The sequence below is a fragment of the Netta rufina genome (assembly GCF_964035555.1).
Source record: "Netta rufina genome assembly, chromosome: 6".
In the NCBI taxonomy this organism is placed as follows: domain Eukaryota; kingdom Metazoa; phylum Chordata; class Aves; order Anseriformes; family Anatidae; genus Netta; species Netta rufina.
Window position 1 is genome coordinate 30,432,122 of NC_140129.1, and position 25,038 is coordinate 30,457,159.

At 41.3% G+C, this 25,038-nt stretch overlaps 1 protein-coding gene across 1 annotated transcript in view; it reads left to right on the forward strand.

The window, feature by feature from the left end:
• NCKAP5 (NCK associated protein 5) overlaps nt 1-25,038 on the forward strand; it is a gene marked incomplete at both ends in the record, with an annotated part of 351,457 nt that overhangs the window by 78,268 nt on the left and 248,151 nt on the right. The window contains one exon of the mRNA XM_084289510.1: nt 19,603-19,680. Coding sequence (XP_084145636.1) covers nt 19,603-19,680 — 78 coding nt within the window. The remainder of the gene's footprint in view (nt 1-19,602; nt 19,681-25,038) is intronic.

Below are 25,038 nucleotides of genomic sequence, written 5' to 3' on the forward strand. Positions count from 1 at the left end.
ACAATATGTATTTATTTTGCTCTGTCTAGAGGAGAATGGGCTGTTTTAGATAGAAAGTTGTTTTGTAGCATGCAAGCATCTTGGATAAACTCCATGTTTCCTATAGAATGTACTGAATATATATAAATGTCATGTCAGTCCCTTCCCTTCTCTTCTCTGTTTAATTGAAATAATGCAAAGAGAAAGTTCCGGACACCCAGTGCCAGGCACAACAGGCACCCAGGCTCAGCTGCAGGCCTGCACCCAGCTGGTGACACTGCGTTGGACTGCATGGCCACCCAGTTACGTTACCTCACTGCTCTGCTTTGCTTCTTCCTGATCAAAACTTACGTTGCTGTGCCTCTTATTACAAGGACATTCTGTTGACTTCTCTGCTTTCGTGAGTGTATTCATTTGAGTCACTGCTCTCATTACTTCTGGCCGTTATGCTGGGTAGTTTGACAGCCATGTACAAGGAAATCTTGTGCAAGAAGCAGCTTTGTAAGCTTGGGCAGTGAAGGGATGGAGGGATATTGATTTGTAAGATTACCACCCTGAATCTGCTAACAAAGTCCTGCCAAAAAGCAGTGACAAGTTCTCAGCAAGCAGTATGGAGAGCCACAGGCACGGGGATGCAATTTATCCATGACTAGTGTTCAGCTGCCTGGTACAGACCTCAAAAGTGGATGAAGTTAGTGGGGTAAGTTCTGATTTTTTGACCCATACTGGGCAGTCAGATAGCAGTAGCTGTGGTATAAAATCCTTCAATTAGTTCATTTTCAGTGGCATAATGCTTCCCTACTCACTCTTGTTTCTCATCCCTTTCTAGCCTGCTTGCTTCCATGTAAACAAGTGAGAAGAATTTTGACATGTCTGAAATGCAACCTCTTTTCAATGCTCATGCATTGAAACCACTAAGTATTTAACAAATTGCGCTATGATACCTTTTTTTTTTTTTTTAAATATATTATTATTATTTTACCTTTTGGTTAGTCATTATTTCCAGAAGGTAAGTTCTGGTAAGAAATCTGAGACTTTTTGATGAACTAAGAATTATAAATTTATAATTGAGAGATGTAAAGAACGCTATAAATGCTAAGTGTTACTCATGCGGAACCAACGGAACAATTACCATAAAGAATGGCATTCCTCTTACTTGCACTTTTGATGTTAAATGAAGAGAGACCAATAATACATAATGAATGCAGATAAAGCCAGATGAATTTCTGAATTTCATTTGTAAATGAGTACATACAACAAATGGCCATCTGCCCATATAGAAGGGATTAGTGGCCGTGTACCACTTTCATCCGCTGCTAAGAAGAGAAATACAGTATTTCTCCTCTGTAGTCTCCAGTGCGAATCTGTTGTAGACATTACTCTGATATTGGTTGTGACTTGACATGAGAAGACCATATGAAGTTAGAAAGCAAAGGATACAAAGCAGTATTAAAGCAGCAATTGTGAAACTCGTGAACCTTTCACACTGCATAGTGAGATGGCAGTTCCCTGATCAAAGGTGAACTAACAATGAATCTGGAATTAAAAGTTAGTGTAGCCAGAGTATTTTAAGAGAAATGGAAGAGAAATGAAATGAAATAAAATAAAATAAAATATGTCCATATGCTATAGCTTTTGGCAACTCTTATATACAAAATGATCTGGAAAGGAAGTACCCGGTCTTGTTGTGTTTATGTTATCACTGAATCTTTTGGTATGTCTCAGCAAAGACCATATGCTCTATTTATTTTCATAGTCACAATTTAGGAAAGATTTTATAGGTCAAGCTGTTAAATACTGTTTTATTTCATGGACTATAATTTTGAACAGTTACCTATGAATATGCCAGAGTGGTTGAATTTGGCCAAATGCTAAAAGCCCTTGTTTCTAGCAGATCATGTGAAGGAAAACGTGCTCTGTGATGTGTAGCCCTCTGATTTTTGCTGGTCTGTTTCTGGACTTCTGGTCAGAAATTCTGTAACAAAACGGATAAGGATCATTGAAGCGAAATGAACAGAAGGTTGCTCTTCAGCATGGCAATTTTCCACTGCCTTTCCTAGTAACAAATTACATTAAAGCACAATATTTAATTTCGTAATAGAAGAATTCTCTTAGAAAAATGTTTGGTGGTACAGAGAGGGGAAAGCTGGGGCAGTATTTTATATACTCTATAATACAGCGTTCCTTCTTCACGTGAAATTAGTTCTTTGCCAACAAGAATTGGGTTCTTTAGAAGGCTTTTGAGAACGTATAACTTGTATGTAAAATCATAATTTTCTTGTTCTGAGTCAGTTTTCAAAGATGGAGCACCCTGCATATTGGTAGTAAAACAAGCACAGAGAAAAGGTTGTCAATTGATCAAAACACTGCAAATAGAATTGGGGTATCTTTTAAATCAAACAACAAAAATCTGGTGTTTCTACTAGTTTGTCCAGGGGTAAAATCTCCCACATGTGTATTTGTCAAAAAAAAAAAAAAAAAAAAAGTGTTTAATTTATGTTAGGGAAAATAGATCTTCCTGACAATTATTGTAATTGGTTGGGATCATATGGTAGTAAAAATTGGCAACCCTTTTATTACCTAAAATGATGCCTGATACTGACCCTGCTGATCATTCCCCTAGAAGCATCCTAGATCTACTTCCCTAGATCCCAGGGAAGTGATCAGCAGCATTAGAAACTTCCTTTCATACTTGGTCCAATATTACTTTTTCTTAAATTTAGTCATGCTCTTTCCCTTTGCAGTATCTATATGCATTTTCTTTAATGAATATACATGAGAAATAAAAAATATATAAATAACAATAGACTCACCAGAAACAAATTTTGTATATTAAAATCTACCATCTCTTAGCATACAACTGTATATCCTTTCTTATGTTTATATACACACACACACATCTTGTGAGTTTGTTTTCTGTTGCTTTTTGCCAACTGCAAATGTAAAATTCCAGTTGCTTTACTTCCCCTTTTGATTATAAGACTTCTTTAGTTTGATAGCAGGGATTGCACAAAAAAGAGCATCTTAGAGTGTGCAAATAAAATACCTGTGCCTTTGTCAGACAGGTTTACAGTCACATAAAAACACACAGAAGGAGTGAAAACAACCACACAGCTGCAAGGCAGACAGAAATGTTGTTTGTGAAGCTGAGAAGTATAATCTGGCTTCTGGAATAAGGGGGGAGAGGGAGAGCCTAATTTTTAGCACTTGAGGTGTCCTGTGCAGGAACTCCGAGCCCATCATTCACGTTTACCTTCCATTGATTGGACACAGTTACAGGAAAGGCACTCGGGTTTGGCATCTCTCCCCGTGCTTAACAGGCGCCGAAGGTGACATGCAGGGGATCCCAGCTGGGTCCCAAAGTGCCTCCCCGCTGCCACTGGCACAGGGAGGCATGTTTATATTTTTAAGCTCTAAAGCCTACACAAATAGGCCCAAGATTTAGCTAGGACACAATAATTGCTTTCCTTTCACCAGCAGGTGACACATTTCCCACTGAGAAAAATATAATCCTGCTGCTTTTAGTCATAACAGGAGCAACAGGAGAAAAATAGACAAGGAAGTGGGAAATGTCACCAGCCGTGCCTTGGAAATGCCGTTTGCAGCCATGACTGAGCCCTGAAAGTACACAAATGCAAAACATTGTCAGGTCTAAGTTATAGTTTATAATCCAGATGATGTTATTTAATCCTTAGTTTAAATGATTAACCTTAAAACCTTGAGGTGGCCAAGGCAGGAGCAGCACCTTTGTAAGCCAGTAGAGCTGGGCTCCATGTCTGACTGGTTCTGCAAAATATATTAATGAATATACTTCATATTAATGAATATTAATGCTGGTGAAAATAATAATATTAATTGGTAGTGGAAATAGTGAAATCTAGCCTAATATTGTGCTACCGTGTTGCTGGAATTGCAGTGCTCTCCATGGGAAAGCAGCCTGTTTTACAAATTTTCCCAAAGCTTTTAGAGGATGCAAATAATTGGAGGTGGTCATGCAACTAATCAGTGTTCCCATAGACTGTAAGTTAGTAACTGCTTTGCAATCATGCTCATGAATTTCTTGTGGTGGGTATTAGTATGTGTCTCATATCTTTGGTGGGCTTAACCACAGGTTTATTTTTCAGATAAAAGTTATAGCATAACAACGCTGTAAATTAAAATTAGATGAGGAGCAAATCCTCAGACCTCCCGGCAGAACTGTACACCTCTACACTATCCCAGCTTCCAAGCTGAGGTTTTGATGCACTGTGTCTGTTAGAGGTTGAATGCTGCCTGTTCTAAAACTAAGGTTTCACAGTGTAGCACATAGCTAAATGGATAATTACCAGTCTGTGGAAAGCAGAAAACTCTGCCTTGATTAATAACTTAATATCAGATTTGAAAGAACAAGCACTAATCAGGAGCGTTTTAGGAGACAAATAATCCAAAGGTCTTTTTCATCAAAATTTAGAAGATAAAACAATGCAATATGGCTTGAGATCTATTAGCTGATGCATTTTAGCATCGGCAGTGCAATCTGTCAAAGCAGAAAAATCAATTGTTCCTGAGCCATCCCTAGAGCCGACTGCATAACTCTCTTTTGCAAAGGACCTCTCCAATTTTCAAGACCATAAGATGAAGTCATTGCATCCTAACTACGTAGATGTTTCAAAGAAGCTTATTTTTGTATATGTATGTGGCCACACATATAAAGCACGTACATGCTTGCTGTGTTTCTGGTAACAGGCTATGGAGATGGATGGGAGGACTGAGGACGTCTAGATTTCAGCCACATCTAGATTTCATTGCCAGGACTCAGTGAATGTGACTGGTTCAGTGACTCAGTTTCCCCTGGCTTGGAGATAAATCCAATCATCTCTGTGAAATGCATTGCTCTTATGGCATTGCAGGAGAGCCTGCAAAGTCTGTCTGAAATGACAGACTCATTTGCCTCACTCTAATCCTCCCCTTGCCCCATATTTACTTTGTGGCTAGACAGACACTCTCACATTCAGCTGCCCTTCTAGCCCCAGGCATGCGGTGCGTGAGTGCAAACTAGTAGAAGGGGAAATTCAGCCATCCACAAAAGTGATTGTGTTTTTCAAATATGTACAGAGGAGGCTGTATTTCACCTTATGCAGTATGAATGTGAGTATCAAAGGAAAGGAATTTATACGCTGTGCTTCCCTGCCCTCCCCACTCAAAGCAAAGCAAAGCTGTCGGATTCGTGGGAAGGATCTGGGAGACAGATCAGAAAATTCACCACAGGTCCAGAGGGATTTCAGAAATCTCTGAGGGGGCAGAATGTGCACATTCTCCTGAAAATCTCATTAGGCACCTATTTGCATCTTCAGATGTTGAAATGCCTCGTCTAACCCTGTGCTGGTTTGATTCCTGTGCCATTTGTGCTTCTCCCTTCGGCCAGAGAAGTGGCGCAGGCCGCAGCATGGCCCCAGGGCACTCGGAGCTCTGAGGTGCACTTGTGTGAGGGCTGCGGGGCCTGGCGTGACCTGGAGGCCTCTGTGAGCATCCTCAGGGGAGGCCTCGACAAGAGACCTCGTCAGGATGCCGGGCCCAGGGCCTTTTCTACAGGGGGGCTGTTGTAGCCACGTCCCCAGGGCAAGAAGGAGGATTAAGGTCTGAGCTATGCGGTCTCTTTCAGGCCCTGTTCCTTCCCTGCTCCTGCAAAAAGCTTCTGGCTGAGCAATTTTGTTTTATGAGTTGCAGGGTTTTTAAGGGTATGTGGAAGTGAGGCAAGAGAAACGGCTCTGCTCAGCAGCAAAACTTCTGAGCGCTTCCCTCCAAGCCTCAGCCCATAAAGCGCTATGAGGCATTTCCCTGCGGGGAAGGCACGCCGTGCTCTCACAGCGTGTCACCGCTTCCACATCCTGAGTTTGTGACAAAATCTCCTCTGAGTCCCGTCAGAGCGGGGGATAGTCCTGTCATGCAGAGGGGATGTCTGATACCCAGGCAGAAACAGTTGGGAAGGAGAAGAAGAGGTAGGTCATTACTCAGCACAAGGGCTTTTTCTTTGAGAGGGGAATTTCTGAAATATGCACGATATGCATTTATATGGAAGTAATCTGAAAGCTTTACACTGAATAGCATGCATTTGTTCTTAAAGCTTTTGTGGATGATTTATGAAAAGTGTTATTTCTATTACTCAGGCGTATGAAAGGAAGCAAATTATCTTATTACATTATGTGGACAGTCAAAAGAAGAGTTAAATGGACCATATGAGTTTCTCTTAAAACATTAATTTTCTTGTGTTGTCTTTAATTCCTTGATAATGAAATGTTCACAATAGCCACTGGGTATTACTGTATGAAAGATAAATTAGATCGTTCCCGTTAGATGTAAATCCTCTCCTAGACTTGTCATCAGGATATGATTACTGTAAATTTCTCTATACATGTGAAATGCCAGTCCCTGAAAACATTTCCTGTTGGAAAACAAGAGGTTTTCAGAGTCTTTTCATTTAAACACTGTCAAGTTGATGGCTATGGAAATTCTTTTTAAATGAATGATTAAGGACTGTATCTAAAGTTTGAAAATTGCTTTTCCTCCCCTGAATAAGTTTAATTCTGTGATATCAATGAGACTTGCAGATGCTCAGCGCTTTTCACAATGAAGCTGTGCAAGATTATAGGAGTATGGCTGAGCGGGTAAAATGGCTCAGTTTTATGGCTGCCTTGATGTCTGCAACACCTTAAAACCATAGGTATGTGGTAGGCTTCTCTGTAAGGCAGAGGTGAGAGCATTTCTGCAGACTTTTAGTGGGAGCTGGGCACCAGAGCCCTGTCCCATTTCCAGCTGGAGGCTCTGCAACTGCATAAGCCATGAGACAGGGCAGCACTTTTAAAGACTTATCAACCTTTTCCATAATAATATGTATGAAATGAATCTCTCTTTTAAAGTTTCTTTTTTTTTTTTTTTTTTTTTTTTTTTTCCTCCTGTGATTTAATATTTCTGATTTAGAGCATGCATGCAAACGTCTGAAGTCTTACATAAGTTAATTCCATCATCAGCCCTTGCGACAATCATGCAGAATATAGTCTGTGAGTCATGCATGGAGCACATACTCAGTTGAGATACAGCATTCCAACTCTCCTTTTTTATATAAACTATTGCCACTATTTTAAGTACTTAAAAACATGAGATGCTTAATAACTGTGAGATCTGACTTTTTTTTTTAAGAAATGTATTTGAAACTCTTTTTGTCCAATTACTTCAAAAATCACCCATTAATAGTAGAGAGGAAAAGCTGATCACCTTGTGACTCGCTTGTCTGTCTTCATTTTGAACTGCCATGCCCTAAGTTAATTCCATCTCAAGGTCGGCATGATTCCAGCTGAAGTTGATCCATATCACCCTTAACCACAGGAAATGTGATGTCACCTTTGTGTGAAACTAATTCTTTTAGGTCCAGGGTTAGTGTATTTTGCTTTAATTTGTCCTTTGTGTCTTAGATACTGGGAACCAAGGCATCTGCAGGAAATTGTGTATGTCTGTCTCCCAAGAGAGAGACGCGGTATCTAAATATCACCAAGTCTGCAGTAGAGCAGAAGGTACACTAACGTGACTCATCACTTGTTGCCATAGATTTTCCAGCCGATGATGAGAAAGATCTTTAAAATGTAATTCAGTTAAATGTTGTGAAGAACTTTTCCAGTAAGCCACAGATAATGGCAAGAATTAGATTTGCAGAAATATAAAGGGCTATGCTTCTGTCCTCACTGTTAATTCACATTAAGTTTGATGTGGATTGAAAGATTCATGTTTAAGAAATATGGAAAGCTAAGTATTTCTCTTGCTATTTCACACATTAAATTAAGGACATTTTTAAAGATACACTTTTGAATGCTAACTAGCAAGATAGGGTATAAAACAGAAAGCCATCATGTAATCTGGATTTTCACTATATATCCTGCAGAGAAGCTGACAATGAATATTTATCTAAACGAGTGTTTTCAAGCCTTTCGTTTTACAGTTTATATTTGTTTTGGTCTTATTTGAATAAATATAATGTTTTGCAATAGCTGTAACTAGTATCTCTAGGCGCATAACATTTGAGGCAGATCTGCAATTCAGTGCAGCAATACTCAATGGCAGAAAAATTATTAGTGTTACTGGGAGCTAAATTACCGCTTTGATTTCACCAATACCGCATCGTACCTGTGAATTCTAAAATGTGGAACAAAATTAAAGGTTCACTTTAATTTTTGTGAAAAGGACATAGATTATCTTTAAATTGAGAAATGTCATTATATTTGTTTAGCATCTACTGTATATATGGCAACACTGAAGTTACAAGTGTTCAGAAGACAAAACATGAACAATGCATTAGACCACTTATAGAAGCACGAGATAATAATGATTATTAATACAGTTGTTACATGCAAGAATTGAAGGGGGAGTTCTTTGCTTTGTCTGGAACACAAGTGAGGAGGAAAAACTACTAATTTCTGCTTTATGACAACCTTTATGTTATATTCTGGTACTCCTACACATTACATCTAGCAGGGTGCATCCCTGTTCTCTCCAGTACAGCATCTCCCCGCTCCACATCTGGCTCCAGGCAGTCTCCCAAGCTGCCCCCTCCATGCATTGCCGCTGCTCTGTTTGTGAGCATGGGTCTGGCTCGCAGCTTTCCATCAGAGCAACCTTTAACGCTTGCCTTAGGTGCACAGCTTTCTCCTGGCTGTGTGAAGGACACGGAGACGTCCTGCATGGCTGCTTGCAAAATGTCCCCATCACTGAGGCCAGCTGAGGAGCAGGAGCAGTGTGCCCATGTAAAAATCCATGTGTGTGCCAGAACAGTCCTCAGTTATATCATTTTGCATCTCATCTAGTCTGCGTAGGCTCTAATCTTGTCATGAACCCCAGTTATGAAGGGAGGCTGCTGGAGATGTGCGGTGGCTGGGATTGGAGCTCGGCATGGGACATGGGGCTGCAGAGGTCTCGGGGAAGGTTAGCTTCCTCACACACACACCTCATGTAATTGTTATCTGCAAGAAAATACAGTGAGGGTCTCAATTCTGATGCATGCCTTGGGCTCAGTGGTGCCCAATGCTCAGTCAATACCCAACCTGAACGGCGCAGAGCCAAGCCTGGCAATGACAGCAGGCAATGGATGTGCCCCAGGACGTACCTGAGCTCACGCAGCTCCCTGCAGTGAGGCTGCTGGCTCTGGTTGTAGTAAGCGTGCAGACATGCAGAGGTCTGTTTGTGTGGTAGCTTTTGATTCATGCCTCTATACACAGAGTGAAAAAGCAAAGCAGTAAGAGCTGTTCAGGAGCTTATTTATGTGCATGTTCTGTCATTTATCTGCATGTCCGTGTCTGCACCGTACTGGTTATGGATGGATGGGTGTCAGCCAGGGGCGTGCTGCTGAATGCAGCTGGCCAGGAGGAGGCAGAGTGCCAGAAACAGCTTCTGAGGAAAGGGGCTTTGCTACCTTTCTAACTCCCAGATTAATTTTTCTTTATTATAATTATGCGCAAGGCATTGCAAGCAGAGCCATTGACACAAATATTAATTTCCAAAATGTGGAGCATGGCAAAAGAGCATGGCAAAAGAGGGGCAGCAGGAAAAGGCATGGCCGCAATGTCTGGGAGGCAGGTCTCAGATTATTGCCCTCTCTCTGCTCATCTCCATTTTTTTTCCTAATTTTTCCTACCATACAACCCCTAACAGGTTGATAATTGGGCTTTTGCTAAACAGCAGGTCACCCTGGTGCTCAGAGCAGGGGGTGGAGCTGGGTGTCCCCACTCTGTTTTGCCCAGTGCTGCTTGGAAGCATTTTGGGACGACCAGATCGACACCCCTGTGACACCGCGTTGGATTGTTTTGTTAAGTATTGAAATAAATTTTACTATGGACTCTTAATAAGTGACTGATTGAACTCAGCATAGCTTTGTTTCATATATAGTTGTTTTTAAGAAGAGATACAAAGGTGAGGATACACTTGATTTTTGAGTATGTGCCTTGATCCTTGTCAGAAGTTGCCAGAATATATGCGAAGACAGCGATAATGAAGCAGTGAGAGGAACTGGTAGGAAGCTTCAGGTCCCGATGTATTTGCTAGGATAGATGATAGCGGTTATTCCAGATGAGTTAACACATCTGACACATGCAGAGAATGAAGAAGGTCTTTATTTGTGACTGCCGAGTGTCTGTAATAACATTAGAATGAGATTTCCCCACCTCTGCAATAGAGCCCAGGAATGTTTTTCTCTCCTTGCTATAACTCCTTGTCTTCAGTCACCGTGAGTCCCACGTGAGCCCCACGTGTCCACGTATGTCAGATGCCTGCAACCAGCGCTTCTGCTGTGTGTTCTGCTTGGTTTGCGTTCCTAAAAAACATCAAGAAGTGATTCAGAAATTATAATAACCTGGTAATGTCAGAAATTGATTAATTAAATGCTCCAGTGTTTACCCTGCATCGTTATGACTGCTAACATTTCTGGGCAATTTCTTACAGCATCAGTGTCTTTGCTGTGAGAAGTTTATTAATGTAAATTGGATTTGACATAAACAAGACTACAGCTAATTACTTCACGTACATATACACATTCTGAGCCCATAAAATCTGCACATCTTCTTACAGTCAGGTTTTTTTTTACTCTGAATGTCTGTTTTTAAGTTCCTACTGCCCTAAATAACATCGAGGCCTTTCCATAGGTGGAATTTCTGAGACACAAGCTTTTCTGTCACTCCGACACCTTCTTTACTTGCACACAGCCATTAATAACCTCAAACAACAGGGAGCTGTCAGGTGTACCACTCCACTAAGCCTCTTCATCTCTTGGCTTTGCATTTCTCTGTACAGAGGGGTTCCACACTGCCTGAGGACAAGAGCTCCCGTACTCGAGGAACTGGGGAGAGCAGCCTCCGAGCCTGCCCAGGAGATGTGGGCAGGGCACAGTGGTGCAACCTGCTCACCCCCATCTCTTCCTTCCCTGAAAAAGGCCTCCTTGTCCCACCTCCCCCTAAAATCCTTGCCTGCTGCAATGGCCATGTTGATTTTTTTTTTTTTTTTAAGCTTTCAAGGCTCAAAGAGCTCTCAGCTCTTGGCAAGGGTGAGCCCAGCCCACAGGGCTGCCTTGTGCACCTTCATCACTCACCTCTGCTGCGTCTCATGCTCTCTGCCTGCTGGCCAGGATCAGGCCCTGTGCAGTCCTCTTGAACACAGTCACAAGGAACTACACTCCAGAAGAGATGTGTATCAAAGGAGGTTGAGGGATTACCCCAAACACAAATCAAGGGCGTCCACTTCTTTTTTGGAAGCACCTCTGGTGATGCTGTAGGACACAAAGCTGTACAACCTTGGGGTTTGTTCCTGCAGTAGTGGAGTGTACCTCTGATGTATTGCTCACTGGAGCTGTTAACTGGTGTTAAAAGCTCTGTGACTTGGAGGGTGTCTAATAAATTCACATTTTTCTGGTATGATATTATCCTTTCCTATTTCACGATAATTACAGTAAATTCCAGTTAATGCTTTGTATTTGCTTTGGCTGATTTGTTTTCTTTCAAGGAAAGAAAAACAACCAAAAATAGTGTGGATTTGTCTGTTGGACAAAATGTCTGGTTTCTTATACAGCCAAACAGAAGAATTAGCTCAATATTGAGTAGAAATGACAACACTTCTCATCTCTATTATTTGCATATGCGCATAGAGCCTTTGGGGACAAAGGAATGATAAATTTTTTGGAGTAAAAGATATTGGTAGAAAAAAAATCTGTCAGGTTCTAGACACATTCTCTGTACTTACTCATTCCCATACTCCTTTTTTCTGTTTTTAGTTAGCCCTCCCTCTTGTATTTCATCCATCTTCTTGGTTTCTGACTTCACTTCCCGCTATCTTATTTTATATCATATCTCATTTTGCAAAATATTCCATTCTGTCAAATAAGCACTTTTTTGTTAATGGATCCCGGTTTGAAATTGTCTGTCCAAGTGCCTATTTTCTGTAAAATATTATTTTCATCTATCTGTTTGATCTCAGGAATTTTTCCTACCACTCACCTACTTCATTTTGGCCTGTGTTTCATTGCCATGAGAGAAGGAAGCTGTCATACTGCTTTATAAATTGGCATTTGCCCTTTAACACAGCTGTTTCTAAAACCATTAAATGCTTTGAAAATGAGGGGCCAGAGGATTACACTGACACGGGATGCAGCACAGTGGTGTTACCACTGCCAGGGATCTTCCAGGCCATGGGAAACTCGGGCATCAGCTGGACCTTCTGCATTATTTTTATCTTGATCTTAATGGCTTGGGTTGCAAGCACTGCGATGTCCAGGTGGTGCTGCAATGATTTCTGTGGCCCCTGCTTAGCCATCTGGGTTTGGTGAGGGAAGTTTGGTGTTTCCTCCGGACCCTGAGAACAGTCCTGTCCTTACAGAAGGCAGCAGGTATTGCTGAGAAGCAAGGGGAGATACGTGCATCTCCTACAGGGGAGATGCAGTGTTGTACTGCAATGAATTATGGCAGGGTAGTGCTCACTTGTAACAAAAAGGGCTGAATTCAGCAGAGCCGTACTGATTCTGTCCATCTGAAAACTGCTGTCCTATTTTTCTGTCTGAGTCTTTCATCAGGCTTCCCTTTGGAAAGCTGAAACTATTTTTTTGTCTTTCCAGCTTTATTCCTTAGTGTCACAGGAGCTGGGCCGCTGGGACTCTTCCGTTCGTTCTTCTTCCCTTTTCCCTTCATACACTGACTTAATGTAGATCTGCTTTAATGCAACTAACCTCAGTTAGGTCAGCATTTGAGCTTTTTCTCTCCCAGTACCATTGCTATCCACCTACCTGTTAGGATCTATTACCCCTGTCCAAGCCCACATATGTTGTATAAGTGACATGAGAAGTCACTGTAACTCCCCGAGGGTGAGCAAACCAAACCAGGCAGCATCTGGAAGTCCAGGTGGTGCTGGTGGCTCCTGCCAAACCCATTGTTCACTTCCCAGCTGTGGTCTGCTAAGCTGGGGGAGAGCTCACTCGGAATACTGGTCCCAACATCTCTCGTGTATGTAACTGCCTGGGAATTGCATGTAGAAAGTGTCTTGTTGGAAAACAGAAGGTTTTGTATGAAAACGTAAAAATTACAGCATTTTCAGGTCTCACTGATCAGCAGAGCACCCACATTGATGTTCCAGAGCCTGTGCTTCTTTGGGAACAAACTGGCAAAAACCCAAATGCAGTGGGGCTCTGTGAGTCTGGGCATTGCTCCTGGGGGACGTATCATCCCTGCCTGCACAGGGTGCAGGATCTGTCCATTAGCTAACAAGCTTGAGCTATTTCAAGCTTTATTAAGCTCTGCTGTCCTCTGTGGTTGGTGACATTTAATAGGGTGCTGAGCGGAAACCAGGCAGCAGCAGGAGGAAAACCCAGCTGATTCCCATGAAAACAACTGGCTTCAGATGAGTCGGTAAATCAGTTTTAATCACTGCAGCTGAGATGTAATATGAACTGTTCACTGAGGCTTGAGTGATTTTAAACAATTAAGAAATTTGCTCAACACATTTATTAAAATAATCATTACTGTTTTTACCATAATGGTGTAATTCCACAGTATGTGCACAAGGGCTCTTGCCAGCCTTCTGCTCCATTGCAGACACTCTGAATGTACACATTTTGTTTGATCATTAATAAAACTGACAATTAAAATAACATGTTGAAATCAGGTAGGCAAATAATAAATTAGCAATAATGGCAGCTTAAAAAGATCTGATTTGCTTAAGCTGCACAGTTCAGCTTTTGTTGCTGTTGAGCACTGACAGCGAGCAGTCTGGCCAGGTGTGGTATTGAAGGAAGTGACAGAAAAATATCTAATGCAAAGAGGTTTTTATCTTTTTTAATATGTGATTTATTTTTAGTGCATAGCTGAGTAATGTTGTATAACAGACAGCTCACTCAAATCCTCAATTATAACGCTTTCAGACATGCGAAAAACACAGTCCAGACAAGAATATGTATATATATCCTCTTGGGCTGCTGGAAAAAAAGCCTCTTTTCCATCAAAGGTCTATGCGGCAGGATGATAACAAAAATAAATATTTTACAAAATGTACAATATTCTCTGAAGGCACCCTCCCTAGATCTAAAGCCTTACCCCAGGGCACCCTTCCAAGATCCTTCAAAGCTGACTTGTGTCTCCGCATTGGTGCAACAGCTCCCGTCTCCCCCTCGCAGGTCAGTCGCATCCACTCTGTGCTTTGCTAACATCATTTCCTAATTGCAACAGTCTGCTTTGGGCTGCAGACAGCTTTGTTGTTGTTTGATTGCTAATAACCTTTCCCTGTGAAAACATGACTTCCCCCGTTGGGGCAGGTGACTGGGGCTCCCCAAGGCAGTTCCGTGTCCCCAGGGCCGGCCAGCTCCAGACGCTCGCAGCAACTTGTCTGTGCTTTTACTGCCGTGTTCACTCCCTGTTTTTCTCAACCTCCTGGATGACAAACGCCTTCCCTTGTGAAGCCTGAACCCACACTGGTGTTTTCCTGTCTGGTTTCAGATGCAAATATCCGAGGAAGAACTGGGTGCTGTGGCATGAGGGCTGCGAGCTCAGTGTCCCAACCCCATCGGGAGCAGTGTTAGATGAGCCAAAAGGAGAACGGGACATTTGGGGCTCTGTGACATTTACCTTCCAGCCCTGCAGGAGGATGAGTACTGGCCAAAACTATCCAAATTTCCCCATTTTCTGCAACTCGGGCACCTCAGCCATGTGCCCAGGGTGTACGCTGGGAGCTGCTTCAGAGCAGGAGAGAGGTGGCAGATGGGGCAGCTGCCTTGTCCCCACACACGTGTGGGTTTAGGGGTAAGCATCGAGGGGCCAGATCCAGACTTGGGTGCCCCAGCCCCACAGCAGCACTTCCCACCACCCGCTGCCCACTGCTCGTGGGCACACACTGAACTTTGAGCACAAGTGGCCCTATTGAATTAAGTATGTAATCAAGTGATTTGCTGGATCAGCGACTGTATCCTTAATCCTTTTCACATATTGCTAAGCTCATTAAACTCTCTTTGATACCAAGCTGTGCAAGTTCCTTACGAGAGGCAGAGAATACACGTTATTTCCTTAGCCTGAATTTGTAACCTTCCAGCGAGGGAACCCGGTGTTAGGAGCCTGAGGTTGCCCCTGGGTTTGCTCTGTAGCAGTGGATGGGAAAATGCTCCGGGTGCTGCATAATTGTTGATCCCCTGCCCAGCACAACAACGCGCGGATGCCAGAACAAATACCCACGGAACCAACCCAAATACCGAGCGGCGCATCCCAGGCCTCTGTGGAGGCGCTTCATTTCCTTTCTCTTCCCTTTCTTCCTGACCAGCAGACTTTCCTGCCTTTTGTCCAGCTAACAAAGAAGGGAAAAAAAAAAAAAAAAAGTAATTAAAGCATCACAAAGCTTGATATTTAGTCCTGTCAAAAAGCCTACGTAGGTAGGCTCGTGCCTCAGCTCAGTGCAGTGACAATTTCGGTAAAGCGATTCTCTGATTCTCTCTAAATTTTTCTAAATTAGATGAGCCGTTAAGTGACATTTGCATCCCAGCTCCTCCTGGAAGCCTGAATCTACACAGCTGCTAGGAAGATTTCCTACCCTAGTTAAGCACATTACAGAAGGTTTTTTCCTTAAAACAGCGCAGTTATATGCCATCACAGGAGGAGAGATGGAGCGGTGAAATCCTGGCTGGAAAGCTACCAACTTTGTTTTGCCACTGGGAAGAAAGGGGGCGGGTTTCCCCCCTTTTGATTTGAGGGATATAAGAGCAAAGACTTTAGGCCAGGCCTCCTGCTGGTCCTGCAGGCTGGGGCAGCCGCCGGAGGTGAGAGTGGGCGCAGCGTGGGGCCTTGCTCTGCTCCAGTGTGGCAGGGATCACAGAATCACAGAATCATTAGGGCTGGAAAAGGCCTCCAAGATCATCCGATCCGACCACCCCCCTACCACCAATGTCACCCACTAACCATGTCCCCAAGCACCACGTCCAACCTCTCTTTGAACACCCCCAGGCACGGTGACTCCACTACCTCCCTGGGCAACCCATCCCAATGTCTGACCGCTCTTTCTGAGCAGAAATGTCTCCTCATTTCCAACCTGAACCTCCCCTGGCACAACTTGAGGCCATTCCCTCTGGTCCTGTCACTAGTTACCCATGAGAAGAGGCTGACTGGTTCTGCGGCCTGCAGAGTATCACATGGTGGTGTGATACCATTAGATTCATAACAGGCCTGTGTGTGGACTCTCCAGCTTCAGACAGCTTTGGAAACGTTGTCTTGGCCTTACACAGACCTGCCTGTTCCCAGGTGCTGAGCACTCAGCCCTCCCACCCCTCAGGCTTTGTTAGGAACGTGCACACTTCTTGTGCAAACCTGGTGCCACTGTGCTCCCCAGGCCTTCTCCACCATTTGGTGGGGCTGTTTTATCAGCAGCTAGTGAAAGTACAGGTTTTGTCTCCCTCGGTGGTTCTTATCCCTGCTCCGTTATGGGATCTTGTTTCTGTTTTCATATGGAAGAGGTATTTTTCTTAACTACGTGTGGGTCTCTAGGATCCTCCTTTCAATAATGCAAACTCCTAAAGTCAGGTGCTTGTACCAGAAAATGACGCTTTGTGTAATTTTGCGTATTTGAGTCAACCGTGCTGCCCAAACCCTACACGGTGCAACCATGCACACAACATTGCTCCGAGGAAGCCTCAAAACATTTGTAATTCCTCTCTCGATGTGATCTGTTGGGAACTGAAAAGTGTTGGTACTTTACTAAACTGCAGACTTTGTGAAAAAGTGTGGGTACTGTGGCTTCTTTTTCCAGATTTTTGTTTTAATTGAACGTGCCAAGTTATTTTAAATCACCAAGTTGCTCTAAATCTCAAAGCACTGCATGCTTCGTGTAGACAAAATGATAATACTGGCTTCTGGTCTAGAATTTGCAGAATTTGGCTTATTGGGATGGCTGATAACAGAAAAGCACAGAAACCTGGCCTTGGGAACAGAGACCTGGCCTTAAGCAGATGGCTCGCTTTGGACACGGCTGGCACATTAAGGTGCTAGAGAGGCGCAGAAGAACGAAGGTGCTTCCAATCGTGGTATTTATATCAAATCACGACTGATTTTTTTACACTTTTGCAGATTGACAGCGTACATACTTCTGAGCTGCAGGTCTTCAAAGAGAAATAGAATATTCCTGATTTGCCACAGGAAAAACCTGACATGAAGGCAGGAATCATACAGTATAAACACATGGCTTTCTTTTTCCCCATTGTCTTCATTTTCTTCACCATATTTTTCAGAAAATTGCTTCAGAATGAGTTTTTTATATTATCATGATAGAATTATGCAGAAGAAAACTGCTGATCCTATCCTTGCCTGTGGGGCAAAGTGCACTGATGAATAAATCAGGAATATTGTTTAATATTACATTAAAAATATAAAGGTATTAATAATAATTTACAATAGGTACAATGTAGTAAAAAATAATAAGAAAAAAAAAAAAAAGCCTATTCTAAAGAACTTGGTTCTGCAACTAACCATCATTATACATATGTATGGCATAATTTTTCTAAACTGTGATGTGTGTGTGTTACAGAATGACTTGTCTTGTTTTGGCTTAGAAGAAGCTTGCTGCCTACTTCACGTGGTGTACTCCGTGTGAAATGCAGCTCAGCTGATTAACAGGGAGAGCCACAGCCCGTGCTCGAGCCAGTGTCTGGTCTAACAGCACTGGTATAAAAGCTGTGTTATGAAGTTCATGGCTTTTCCCAGTATTTACATTTTGAGTGTTTTCTGAGAACAACGTTACAAAATATGTCTACCTACAGCGGTTAGATTAAAATTCAAGCTTAGGGCAAGTACGGAGTTTAATGCAAAGTTTCACGATATGCGGAGGTTTTCAAGCAAGGCAGCCTTGTAGCAAATGACAGCAGATGCATTGCACAACTCCCTAGGAGCAAGGTCCTGCTCTTGCTTTCTTCAGAAAACTGCTCATGCCAGGAAACATTGCTGGGTACCTTTGGAGAGGATCCTTCTCAGTCAGACCAGCCTGTGGGCAGAAACATGGTGTGGAGGATCCTCCACCACTGGTAGCACCCGCTGGCACCCAAAGGTGCAGGCACAGCTCCTGTAAGGGATGGCACAAGCCCCACACTACCTTGGCCCGGCTATCTTCTGCCTCGGGGCAGAGCTGTACCGCTCAGCAACGATGGACACCCATTGAGCGTGCTTGTGTATATGCACAGGAAAATATTTGCCATTGATTGTACGTATCTTACGTCTTTCACTACTTTATACAGAGTATTAAAAGTTTAATGAGATTTCAAGAAATATTGTATGACTGCCTCGTACTATTACCCAATCACTTAGAGCAGTTTCAGTCCTGAGAAATGAAAATGTACATTTCTATATAAATTATGATCATTAGAATCAGCTAACATTTATCTCCAGCCTGAGAAGACATGATGATGTACTGTCCCTGCGGTGGCTGTCTCATATTCCTGATTATAAAGATAAATGGCTAAGAAGAACCAGCTGCTTTGTAATGAAAAAACATATTTGTACACAGAATAAATAATAATGCGAGTGAAACAACCCCTAATACAAACAGGAACCCCACAAAGTGGTTTTGTGATAAGTCCAAAGCTATAAAATCGGAGCTATAAAACTGGACCTTTTGTTTCCAGGAACTGTAGATGGATTCTTTCCCGGATAGCACTCCGGTACTTGTTATTTTCTGAAGTATGAGGTTGGAAACATATATATTTTTGTGAGCTATTTCAAGAGAGTTACGTTATTACTGATAGGTTTTCAGAATAATAGTAATGTTGCTGTATTGTTACCAATGTCATATGAATATATCATGCTGTATCACACGTTATTCTGTGGGCTCATTCTGAAATATTTTTTATATATATAGCACTCAAGTTGCCTTCTTCCTGGAAATTAAATGGTGTATTTCTATTATTGAAATATTTCTCTGATGATCATCTCTTTACATTGAGTTTAAAAAATAGGCTTCAATTTAAAAAGTACAAATTGTTCATCTGATCATGATTATTTATCAGAAGTTTGGTCTAGACACAAATACAGTATCTTTCATATAGCTGATATTGCGAGTTATAGCATCTGCAAAAGTTGAACTGGGAAATTATATAGGAGTTGAATTATAGCTCCATTTTCAAATAGGGTACATAGTATAATATTTTTCACACCGGGCACAAAATAAATATTTGAGTCAAATATTCAGCTCGCTTTGATATATACCTCAAGTAAACAAAATGTACACCAAAATAATGACAGCACCAAAACACTGATGAAAAGTTATTTTTCAGTCCAAATCCAAGGTATATAATTCTGGGCTTAGAATATGGATACGTATTTATATGTACTCTAATTCATTTGAGCTGCTTGCAGATCCTCATTGCCTTTTATCTTCCCCTCACATAATCACTGAGGAGTGTGTTGGGCTACTACCTTACTCATTTGGAATGAATAGAAATTTGATTTTAATCTAGATTTTTCATCACTGGGACTTGTATGTATGTGGGATAACCTTGGGTGCAAAATGAAGGTGGACTCCACAAACTATCACTGCGTCTTTCACTCAAACATTTACAAATGCTTTGAACATTGAAGAAATAACTTTTGCTCCTTTTTCTTTTAGGAATATATGGACTCAAACAAATACATAGAGCATCTAGTGACTCAGCTGGAGGAACAACGCTGGAATTTATGGAGGCAAGTACAATAGATATACATCTTTATTTATGTTGTTCTGTTGGAAGAAATACTCCGCTCCATAGTTCTTGATTTCAAATAAATGGTTGGGTATTGAGTTTCTGCACTTTTAGTGCTTTGCGGACTGTCTCTTTACCGAGTCTTACCTAAATGAAATAACTCAGTAAGGCATCACACACCAGTTGAACTTTGATACTTAGGGCAGTTAAATACATGCACAGTTTTCCCGTCCTATTTTCGAAGCAGTGGATGCTAACTCTATTTCAAATTCTTTTAATTGGATTGAATTTAATAAATGCTTTGATATTCTTGAGTGTAAGCGTTTTGGCACAAAACCCAGCATAACAGCATTTTAGATAGCGTAACAGAATTTGAGAGTTTCAAAACTGAATAAGCAAGATTTTAAAATTTTGCGGTATTTTTGATAGTCCAGAATTTTCTCTTTCTCCTATGTTCATATTGCTCAGTGCAGGTTGCCCAGATTTAACTCTGATTTAAGCAAAGCAGCAATTTCCATATGCTAATGTAAAACTAGTGGTCATTTTTACTCTGCCACACAGCAACTGTGATAATTGCACCAGCTCTTCTGAAGATCTCCTCAAAATTTGTGTTCCTCTGGTACGATGGCTGTAGGGCCTTGCAAATCTCTGGGCATTCGTCCGATCTAGTAAATGTCATTTACTCACAGGGGTAGGTCGTCCGCTCTCTGGCAAAAAGGTGCTTCTCTCATTACAGACACAGTTTCCTCTTTACAACAACCACTTTATTACATAATTTACTTCAGTAGTTTTGCTGCTGTTTTACTGTTGATGTCTTCGCTGGGTAGGACAAACTCGGGCATTGTTTGCATCTTCACAAAATTTATCAAGTGTCATCTCTAACTGTGACACATTGGCACAAATACTGAAGATTTTTTAGGTATTTCTGCAGTACTGTTCTCCAGCTGTATTTCAGGGCTGTTCTGATGTAAAATGATAAAGATAGCTGAGAAACTACCTAATCTCAAGAAGCCTCAGAAGTCTCATGCTCTTAATGAGTTAATTATCTCTTGATCACTTTTAAATTAATTCTTCCAGAATTTTATTTTATATAGAGTTGTTATCAAGCTGGTATAAAGAGATCTGTATGACAGCACTTCGCAGTATTTCCTTGTACTTATATTTACTTAAGTATGCAGTATCTCAGTATTAACTGCTCAGTATCTCATATTTTTATAGTTAATAGCTAGATTCATATCTAGAATAACTTTTAATACAGAGGAAATGGAATAATACCAGTGATGAAACTAATTCAACGTTCTCAAGTCATATATTTTTAAATGCAATATTTGATTTAACTTTTTTTTTCTAAAGGCATAGAAGAGATGACAATCTCTATTAATACATATTCAACTGTAAATTAATCTTTATAGATTAATTTAGTCTTTGTAGACTAAAACCTGATTCTCCTTAGTTCTGATCAAGGGGAGACGTAATGATCTGTCTGATTTTTCAGTTGAATGCCTCTCATGCACAGAAGAAGTAGCTTTGCACATGACAGTACTAGTTAGCATGCATCTCACAAACTTCCTGTCCTGGAGGATATGAAAGTAGTGTTACAGCATTTAAAGTGTACGGCATTTGAGATATGGGCTTCATCTTTTTATAGGGAAAACTCTGAAAGTTTGTGTGTAATTCCTGCTTAAAAAAAATACAGAAATAGTCAAAATAATTGATATAAAACCCATAACTTTACCTTTAAGATCACAGTATCTGGGAAATTGTGTTTGTCCGAATGAAGGTAGTAAGTGTGGAAGACAATGCAGTGGTTAAATATAAATGAAAAGGAAAAAAATTAAGAGATGAAAAAGTCTGAAAAGTGTCAGAGAGCGACTTTATTTTATTATGAACAGACATTCAGATGTGGTCTGAAAATTCAGTGTTTTTGGAAAACTCAAGACTAATTTTTGTTTTTAATGTTAATTTACGTTTAACGTTATTTTTATGGTGTGTTGGCACAAAAGGTTAAGACTTAAAATGAGCCCTAGAAGGTAAACCCTTCTGGTTTGCCAGCCGTCTTTGAACACTTCATTTCTCTCTTTTAAATCTGTAATATGTTTCATCTGAGGATTATGCTAATAGCTCACACGACGCAAGGGCAGGACTAGACTGTCTACAGGCAGACAGATGTCCTAATAAATCAGCATGGACCTCTTCTCAGACTTCATTATGCTCTTGATTTGTGACTACCACAGTTTTAACCTGGTGGGTCACTGGGCACTGAACCTGACACTGACCGATAACCCCGACTTTACTCTAGGCGAGCTAATAAAAAGGGCAGACACAAATCCTCAGCGCTTAGCTCCTTCAGTGTTGCTTACAGCCGGACAGATTTATAGCAGCCGGGCTAAGACCGAGGAGACTAAAGCCGATGTCATGGTGCGCATATCAATTTTACATTTCCTTTACATTTCCACATGTACAATGGGACCCTAAAAGACATGTGGGGGCAAAAATTTCTTTTCATTTTAGAGGACTACTGTTTATACATAGCTTAAGCATCTGCTGTCGAACATTTATTGCTGTAATTGCAGTCCCCGGAGATCTGGCTGTGGTTAGCTCACGTTTTATAGCTTTCTGCTAAAGCAGGCCTTTAGCCCAGCTTTGGAGTTCCTGTTCTTAAAGACCTTCGCAACGAGCAGAGTTACCCCACTAGCACATGGGCACGTGGGCTTTCTTAAGTTTTTCTGGCGCTGAGGATCTTCCAATAATTATTTTCAGCTGAAGAACGATGAATATGGCAGCATGCTTGAGTGGTCAGTGGCTCCCCCCATTTCTCTGGCTTGTTAGAACAAAATAAACTTATTTGATGTGAGGCAAATTCAACTCCCGTTGCCAACATTTATCAGTGGAGTTACATGAATAACATGTATCAGTGTATGAGCTTGAGCTAGAGCACTGCTTTACTTTAGATTTCTCTGCCCTATCGTGCCTGGAAATAACTTTAAATAGGACAGAAAGGGGTCATGGGCAAGGGGAGCTCCTGCAGTGGCATTTCTCACATACTCATTTAATGCTTGTTCTAATTCGGCTGACCTGTATTACTCTGTAGCATCCTTTATGGCAAAATCACATGAAGAAACAATGTGAGAGGCAGAAATTTGCTCCTACAGTCTTTGCTAATTGACCTTGACAATAGATCATAATTTTTTATTCTTGACACTTAGGTCAATGACAGCAATTAGTACTTCCCTTAACAGAAGGGAGAATTTCAGCACATCGAAATATGCAAGGGTCAGGTCCTGTTCTTAAGGACGTTCATGGGAATTTTATTATTAGTGCTCCTGGAACCGGGACCAAACCTTCAGTCTGTCTTGGTGAAAGTGTTAGGATATACTGCATATAAAGCATGGCTGCTTTTCAGACATGACAATCATAAAACAAACCACGGAGCAGCAACACCTTATTACCTTGTAAAAGGAAGGAAAAACACAGAGGGGGAGCACCACAAAATTTGCGAGGACCAGATGGCATCTCACCGACTTCGTGTTTTAAAAACAGAGTTTACTAAATAGATTTGCTCTACTTTCATCTCCAGCATTAGCATGCTTCTATGCTCCTGGGTTTAATGCCTGTATACTAAAGAGGTGCCAAGCATTAAACAGGTTGCTTTTGCTGTAATCACAAACTTCCATTGGGAGACCATAATTGCTAACAAGCAAAATAGCTCTGCAAGAATTCTTAATGGTAAGCACAGATTAAAATAACAACTGTGATTAGCTTTAAACTGCTTGACTAGAAAAGGACTAATCTTGGGGGAATAAGTTGCATGGCAAACAAATGAAAACCCAATGTATGATATTACAGTAATGAAGGCTATGAAAAAACCCAAATGCTACCCCAGCTCCATAAGGTCATGCTCTGCGCAAATATCTTTTTCTCGTCAGGGGCTTAGTAACTTGGTCTGAGTGGAACTAAGGTCAAAGCAGCCAGATACTGGGGCTGCAACCCTGGTTTAACCCTTTCTGGAAGATTCTTAATAACAAATGTTGCCTCTGGTCTATGATGCTAGCCTGAGTTACAGACTGCATGCAGAATCTTGCCAAAATGCTGTTTGTAGCCCATGACCAGCTGGGATTGGTTTGGTTGGTTTGATTTGTAAGAGCGGGAGGTTTCCTTCCCCTTTGCTTCTTGGTATTCAGTCCCCTGCCTTATCCCACCATCTTGCCAGTGGATAAAGCCAGGAAAAGGTGTTCTGTGCTATTACCCATTAGCACCTAACTATCATCTCTTTGTATCAGGCAGAGCACGATTTAGTTTGGCACTTTGAAGTCATTCAGTCATCACAATTACTCAGCTGTTTCCAACTAAAATTACAGTATCATGTATTTGTCTCTCTGAAGCTGGGGCTTCTGATTTGTGCCTTTAATGTTTAAAAATAAAATAAATCACACATTATATGGCTATGAAATACATAAGGCTGCATTTCTACCACAGATTAGTGTTTGAATATGCACATTAGGAGACTAACAATTAATAATGTATCTGATTTTTGGCCAAATGTGCTTTTCTTTAGACGAGTGTAAATTTGGATGGTTCAGTGAGCAGTGCGTGTGTAACTACCAGGTCACAGAAAGCACTGCCATTGTATGAGCAGTGAATGAAAAAGACTCGCTTCCTTTGAATCCCTGCTACAATGCCTGTGTCACCCCATGGCTGTTAAAGATACTTTTCCATGACTGAGCTGGATGAGAGTAATGTGAATAACGGGGACATAGAAAAGCAGCCATTTTACTGTGATTGCCATTTAGCCATGCAAATCATATTTCTAATAGGGTCCTAGAAAAGTAAGAGGTGGTAGGTTAAAGATCACACGTGAACCTTACGTAGCGCCTCAGTCCCCTCTAAATACTAACCTAACAAAGGGAAAAGGTTGGCTGGAAGCTAGAGCACTTGTTGCAAGTTGCAAGGAAAACTGTATGTGTAAGGGAGCATAATTCAACTCCCTGTTCAGATCAAGACTGATCACTGCCTTTTGAACAAATATCAAGTCAAATAGATAGATGCCTTGCTAAAGTTTACACCTGTTCAAAAGATTTTATCAGGTGCAGCAATCAGTCAAATAACACAATTGTCCACAACTGATTAAAGTTAATAGTCACTTTATGGGCAATCTGCCTGATCAATAAGTAAATCTGCTCTGACAGCAAGTCATTGTAACACCAACTGGGCCTGCTTTCGTGGACTATTTACTAAGATGGCTTAAAATAAGGACAAATTGATGTGCTGAGCTATATGAGAAACAGGACTTGGGATGGTTTCGGTATAATAAATTCATTAAATGTATTAATTCTGAAGAATGCATCTCAGCCCATTTTCTTTAA